The 7722-nt window shown below is 39.1% G+C and overlaps 1 protein-coding gene across 1 annotated transcript in view; it reads right to left on the bottom strand.

Annotated features, from left to right (window-relative positions):
• The window catches only part of LRMP (lymphoid-restricted membrane protein), a gene marked incomplete at its 5' end in the record, with an annotated part of 29327 nt that extends 22501 nt beyond the window's left edge, over nucleotides 1-6826 (bottom strand). Inside the window, 2 exons of the mRNA XM_010014689.1 lie at nucleotides 6594-6658; nucleotides 6767-6826. Of these exons, the coding sequence (XP_010012991.1) occupies nucleotides 6594-6658; nucleotides 6767-6826 (125 nt within the window). The remainder of the gene's footprint in view (nucleotides 1-6593; nucleotides 6659-6766) is intronic.
• Between the last annotated feature and the right edge of the window lie 896 nt (nucleotides 6827-7722).

The following is a 7722-nucleotide window of genomic DNA, read 5'->3' as shown; positions in this document are numbered from 1 at the left end:
CGTCTGAGGAGAGGAGGGGGGGTGAGCAGGCAGAGTTTTACCCCTGCTGTCTTTTGCTGCCATACTTGCAACATCAGAACTCATAGCAGGAGCCATGTGACAATAAACTAAAATTTAAAGTTACATTTTCATATTTAATGAGATCACTATTGAAGCCATACCCTTAATAAACTGAAATGTTACATCGTCTGACCTAGCAATTGTCTCCCAACACAATAACACCTGCAGACATACATTTTACAGGTCTTATGCTTCACACAAAAACCAGCAGTTTATTTAATAGTGGCACCTGCTAGATAGGCAGTGCCCTCTTGCTTTAACTGCTCAGTCTGTGGTCTCCCTGGTGTTTTCAAAGACATCACCAAGATCATGTGTTAGCTCATACATAAACCGTAACTCCCACATAGTGTAAATGTTATGCTAGAATGAGATCAGCTCCCCAGAACATCACATAATTTCCTCTGTGAAATGTCTTCAGAATTTGTTAAACTTTGTTCCACAAGACAAAAAAACCTAACCTAAAACCATCCCCAGCCCCCAAAGAACTAGGCAAACAACAACAAACTGAAAACAGAAAGATATACTGCTTTGAAGGGTTACCTGGCAGAAAGCTCTTTCCTTAGATGAAGTTGCTCTGTCTTAGTTCTCCTCAGGTTGCCTGCCATTCTAATAAAATCCTTATCTAGGGATTCTTTGTATTTTTCCAGGAGATGAAGTTTCTGGACCCAAAGGTGTCTTTTTTCTCCTAGTTCTTGCTTGAGGAACTGTGGAATTTTGAAACCGAGTTGCCATGTGGTTAGATGTGGAGTAGAGACAGGGAGTAAACCAGAGCCATGGTGAGATAAGAATTGATTTCTCTGCTTCACCATTTAATATCATCAGCTACATCCAACACTATCAGCAGTAAAGAAGGAGGATGACTGACAATATTTTGCAATTTGCTCACACAACATCTAGTTGGGGGAGGGGGGAATAAGGAGAGGTAAGGAAAAATACATGTTAATAAGGAAGAAATTATAAAAGAGAAATGAGCGTTTGTGTTGTACAAAAGTGTTTTATGCAGTCTAATAGGTTAAAAAAGCTACCTAAACTTCAAACCCATGCCTTCTAACTCCTGGATATGATGGGATGTGGGGATAGACAGCCTAGACTCCTGACAGGTTTTAGTACTTTAAGACTTTAAGATGGAGCACTGGTAGGTTTGCACAAGAAAATGTACACCTTCAGTATGCTAGTTCAATTTAACAAATGGCTTCTGCTTTTTTCACAAGCTTACTTTAAATCAAAAGCTATTCTCAACCTCTCTTTCTAGGTAGATCTAGGGTACATAGATACTCCTCTTCCTCTTTGTCCCTTGTAAAACAAATATACAGTTAGCAAGTATTTATGGTAAGCGTGGCAGGAGATTACATGGTACATGAGGCAGTCTTAACAACTTACCCCAGAAAAACTCTATCACAAGATGTGCAGATACAGCAACGGAAAACATATTTCACAAGTGAAGTTTTAATAATGACTATCTTGCAGGAGGCACTAACATGGGTAATCTAGACTTCTGTGGCCATTTCCTCAAAGTACAACTAAGCCCCCTGGCACCAATTCCAGCTGTATTACAGCAAAATAAAACCCAACCAAACAATAGTAAATGCATATTTCAGTTTAAGCACATATCTAGCAGATGAAAAATGTCCAAGAGATTACCCTGTGATGAGGGCTTTCGGTTTTGCCTTTGATTTGTAGGAAAAAAAATGAGAAGAGGGTAGTAATGAGGTGTTAAGTAACATAGAATCCTCTCTATTTCTCTAAACTGACTTGCAGTATAAAGTACTGAGAACAAAGGATCCAGTCCTCTTTGTCTGACCTTGTTCAACTGAACGTATAAAATAGAGAGTTATAAAGAACACTTAATGAGAGTCTAGCAAAGGTGAGGTAAGAATGTGGTTCTTATTTCTGGGATTTTACATTGGTTCAATGGGGAAAACATGAATTCTAGAAACGTGGGCTACATTATCTATGTTCTAGATAATGTTAGAACCTAAAGTCATTCATGAGCTTCAAAACAAAAAAAAGTCCATCAAGTGTCACACTACCAAGAACCCCAACTGCCTGAGCTAGATAGATTTACTAGGATGACATGGAATGTGACCATATGCAAACACCCACATCCTGAAGACCAGTTTCTCAGCCAAGGCAGGCAGCACTCACTCTTAGAAATAACATGGTTTTGACACATAAGCGTCATAGGCTTAGCAGGGCACATGTGACACAGTGTTATCATCCAGCAGGGGAAGGGTGAAATAGTGTTTACTGACACCATCTATATATGCTTACATATATATGCACAAAAACACAGGCACACTTAAAATTTAGTCCATGAATAATAGACATAGAACTTTAGACATGCTTAAAAACATTAAACCCCAGCAGAACATGTCCATAATGTTTCACAGGAAATGGTTGGGAAGTGTTTATGCTTTAAATGGGAACACATAGTCCAAGGTTTAATTTGTTTGTCTACAGAAACTCTCTCTAAGGCTAGAAGAAACTACTTTGAATCTTCCTTTTTTAGATCTACTGTCGTTCAGCTCCATCTATCATATTTTCCATACATCTGGCTTGATCTAGCTAGGTGAAGACAGTGCCTTTGATGTGAAGTCACTTCCCATCCCTACAAGTCTCAGAAAGATGGGCCCTTTTATTTCTAAAGAATCTTGTTCTTTGATCCTCTGTTAATGTAGTTTCCAAATGCATCACTATCTAGGAGACAGAACAGGATTCATTTGCCATGATCAACTCTAACACCCACCACACCAGAAGTTGTTAGCTTCACATGTTTAACAGGAATACGATCCCAACATGCATGGTAAGTTAACAAGCGCTTTTCAGCTGTGACAGCTTTGAAGGAGGAAGTTTTTATTCAAGACCTAAAAGCTACAGCAATGCATGAGCCAGAAGTTTCCTAGAGTCTACAAGACGCTTGCACTTTCTCCAAAGGGAAGCTTTCAAGATTCCCATAAAAAATATAAAAAAAAAAAAAAAAAAAAACCCAAACAAAAAAACAACAAAAAAAACCCACAAAAAAACCCCAAAAAACAAAAACAAACAAACAAACAAACAAAACAACAAAAAACCCCCACAAACTAAAAAAGCTGGCTGCAGGCCTGAATGGCTCCAATGATTGCTCACACCTGCCCAGGAAAGACGAAGAGGGCCAGCTACAGCGTTTTGCAACACTAGAGGAAAAGGGTAGCTTTCTGCTTAAAAGCTAACAGCTTAAAGCAGCACATACTGTGATGCCACCTGCTGTTACCCAAGTGGGATGAAGTGAGTTTTTGCATGTATTAAGGAGCTGAAAGACAGCATTAATATACAGTTTGGTGGAGTTTTCCATAGCAGTGTTCCTAACAACAGATTAGCAAGAAGAGGCTGGTTAGAGAAAAGGCTTCATCCGGTAAGATGAAAATTTCAGAACCTGTGCTGTTACATGGGAGGGAAGGAGAGAACAATACCAAGAGTTGAGCTGTGCCTGCAGACTGCTGCTCTCACACAGGGAAGTTATTTTTGCCAGTTACCTTGAGTGAAAGTCTTTACTTTGAAGCCTCACGAGAGATAAGTAAAAATACATTAGATTAAGTTGTAAAAGATGGTTTTGTGGGAGCTTTTCCTGTGGAGTGTGTCCAGAAAAAGAAGAATTCTCTGCCTTTCAAAAGAAAGCAAATGCTATGAAGATTTTGATTTGGAAATCTGGATATAAAGCCACCTCCATCCTCGATGGTGAAACCGTCTTCTACTGTAGTCAGATTCAGAGCACAGTGGAAAAGAGGTGTTCAAGGCACAGAGAAGCATGTAGTGGGCAGAAAAGCTTCTTAGCTCACACAGTACAGCATTGCCATCTGACCTCATTTTCCTCCTCAAATCAACTTGCTTCATCTACCCTTTCCTTCAAGAATAGTTTTAATGAAGTGAGCTCTTGCACAAGACAAGACAGGAAAAGCACAGTATTTAAGTGAAAAGCAATCATCCCCTTCCTCCTCCTCAAGAAAAAAATAAAAAGTTACAAAAGCTATTTCTCTCCATACAGCCACCTCCAACCCCCAAACATACTGCTATGATCTCAAGTAATTAATATACATAGCATGCAGCAGTGAGATACCCACCTCAAGTTTTGCACAGCCCCATTATTTCATAAAATAGCTTTAGAGAAAAAACAGTTGCTTACCACAAGTTTTCTTTCCCAAGCATGTTCCATGTTCACGTTAGAATCTTTTACCCATTGTAAAGAAGCCATTATCAGCTCCTCTGCTTCAGAGGCTTCCTCTTGCTGAAAAAACAAAAAAAAAAAAAACCCAAAAAACCAAATCAAACAAACAAAACGCCAAAACAACAACAAACCAACCACCCTCCTCCCCAAGAAAAAAACCAACTCAACCATACAAACACCAAACTGTGACATTAGTGACACTTCTAGTACTAGTCTGACAAAACGCTGCCCAGAATTATCCAGGTTATAAGTGACAGTGTTAGCGTAGGTGCCAAGTGACACAGTTAGAGTGAGTATGCCCCACCTCCACTCCCAAAGCTGCTATTCTTATTTTTTCAAAAGAAGTAAACATGATCCAATTATCAGTGCTTGGAGAAATCCCAGTTAAAAGTCTGATAGAAGACCATATCCTTATTCTCATGAGCTCTGCCACTGACCAGGTTTTGCATGATAGCCTTAAATTTTTCTCCCCCATATTCAGGTCCCTGAAGTAAAACCAGCACTTCACGGTCCAGTGTTTCATCCAGGGATGTCCATTCAGTCTTGGTAATCTTTGAAGAGATAGAAGAGCCAGCTAGCTTATTTTGACATCTCCTTATTACAAACCAGCATCAGTGACATTTAGACTTCTCTGAAGTATCCCTGTGTTGTATTTACCAGAAGGTCAGAGCTACTGAAACTTGAAACTTGTAAAAGCTTTTCATGTCATGGGGATTTAAAAAAACGCAAGCCAGCCAAGCCGCTGAGTGATCCAATGTAAATTTTTCCACCAGGAGTAGGCAAGAGGAAGTCGATAATTAGTTATCTTTATTCAAAAGAGGCTTCACCAAGTGATGAACAAGCTGAGCCCTTACTTGCTTTACGGGTGATTTGCTGGAATTGTGTCTCATTGCAACATCTGAGAGGTAAACACAATGACTCACTGGGGCTGTGGGGAGCTACAATAGGGAACAACACATTACTTTTGAAATGGAGCTGCATAGCCAAGTACACCTCTTTTTCAGGCCTTTAGTTTTAGTCCATTAGTAGATTTTTTTCTTTTCATGTGGCAAATGCACCACATGCAAAAGCACAGGGAAGTCTTACAAGAAAAATCACTGCAGTAGCATATATTGGATATCAGCTCTGCTACACAGCTTGCACCTGAAGGGAAGACAACACTGTAGGGAAGGATGGGACTCCATGGAATATCTTTAGGGAAATGGGCACAGAATAGCTCAGATAAAAATCTGAACCAAAACCATAATGTACATATGAATTAGTTTTGGGTTTTTTTTTTTCAGTACTTCTCCATTGGAATGCTGGAAAGCTCCAAGAACAATAAATTGGAGACCAAACTTCCAGTGTTATGTGAAATTTGTCTGATCAAAAGTTCAGTTCCCAGAAGTCACCAAACCACATGCCAGGTGTTCTGCAGAGGACATGGGGGACACTACAACTCCAAACTGACAGGCTCAACTGCAGTACTAAGATTGTGTCAGCCTGTGCCAGACTCAGAAGGATGCCTCCCCTGTCCTTCTCTGGGTTATTATCCAAAGACCTTGTTGGGGGAGTGATGCCCCCGCAAAGGTCAGTCTCCATTGTATCTGCTGAGGAACAAGGGAATGGTACCTACAGGCAGATGCTTATCAGAGTTCCTAAAGAATAAATTAGGTGAAGACTCTACAGCCTTGCCAAGGTGATTACTCTAATGCTTAATTTTCCTTTTCAGTACATTAGATCTCAAGGAAAAAGAAGTTTCCCCTCCTGCAATTGAAAATCATTGTTCATATCTCATGTAGGCAGTACAAGAAGAAAACGGATTGTTGCTTTTTGCAGCATATTAGCCTTTATATATTTGAAAACTCATGTCTTCCCCTATCAGTCTGCCAGCTACATTCATGACCCTAGCTCTTCCAGATTTACTTTTAAAGTCTCATGTTTTTAGATCTCCAAGTGTTTCGTTTGCTTTTCTTTGTACTTTCTCCAACATACTTGGGACAATAATGTAACCTTCACATTCTATGCTTGCATAGGAGGATTAACGACTTTGAATTCCAAGGCTATCTAATGATCTACAGGGAATGAACTTTGTCCTTCCCAACTGATGCAAGACAACTGGAATGGTATTCAACAAATATTTGATTCATACCTCACAAGACTGAGCAAGTTCCAGTTCACAGTGCAGTGAATTCATGCCTTCAGGAATATTACTGTTAAATTTACACGACAATGGGAAATTCAACCCATTTCTACAAGAAGCAAGAAAAAAAAAAAAAAAATAAGTAAAATGCATGAGCTTTTTTTGACTTTTGACAAACTGGATTTCCTGGGACTTGTTTGCAATACTTACGAGATCAGCTCTTGCTGCATGTGTTGCATGCTCTCCAGCAGCTTATTCTTTTCTGCCCGCAAAGCCTAAAACATACATCAGATATGGTTAGAGCATTAGTTTGTCATGCAAAATAAGCAAAGGATATGCATGCACTCTCCTTGCACAGTCAAAAACTAAACTCAGTTCCGTACCTCTATTATTGAAGAACACTCCACAATGGTTAACTTCAGTTCTTTGATGTCCTGCTCCTTCTGCAGAGATTGTGGAGAAAAAAAAAGCCTTTAAAGGACACAACTCAATAACTAGCACATTGAAGTGCATTTGTAACACTTGTGGCTATGATGTATTGTAACCAGAATAACATCATACTCAATCCTACGTCGCAGTAGTAAGCTGTGCTATTTAGATTTGAGCAGCAATCTAATTACATAAAGATAGCTGCAAATTTAAAAGAATACAGTGGATTACCTTGCATATTGGCTAACAAAGCACTTGGATGACCTTTTCTATGTAGCTCCCAAAATTAAGAAGAAAGAAAATCTCTTTCCAGGTGCTACATTTTGTTACTTACCTGGTTTCTGTACCAGCATTAGCAATTTAAGCGAGACAGGACTTTGTTTAGTTGAAAAGCTGGACTATGAACAAAGTTTTTAATCCCAACTGATCCTTAAAACAAGTTGCAATGTTCAGAGTTTATTCTCATTAGTTCTCATGATTAAAGACATAGTCCGTAACACTCATCAGATAAACACCACCTAATGAAAGAGCTGATAGAGAACATATCAACCCTTGTGATGAGACTCAGGAGTCAGTAAAAGTAATAGCTTTCTTAGCATCACAACCTAGCAGTGGGCTTCACTCATGTTATGCCATTACAGTAGAAAACTGCACAGACAAGTAGAGAATTTCTTAGAGAAGACAGGAATTTCAAGTAGGAGCTCTGGTCCTCTCACCGCTTTTACCTACAATTCTTCCTACTCTTTATTCTCAAAAATAGTTGATGTTTTGAAAGAGATGAAATACACAGAAAGCTAAGCAGGAAAAGTGAGGTTATAGAACAAAGTTTCTAGCCTTAGCAGAGAAAAAACTGATGTGTGGTGCTGAAGGTTTAAAATAAAAGACTAATAATACTTTAAATAATATATTT

Source organism: Nestor notabilis, unplaced genomic scaffold (assembly GCF_000696875.1).
Source record: "Nestor notabilis isolate BGI_N333 unplaced genomic scaffold, ASM69687v1 scaffold5000, whole genome shotgun sequence".
NCBI classification, from domain to species: Eukaryota; Metazoa; Chordata; class Aves; order Psittaciformes; family Psittacidae; genus Nestor; species Nestor notabilis.
The sequence above is the reverse complement of the archived record's forward strand: the minus strand, read 5'-3'. Positions and strand labels throughout refer to the sequence as shown.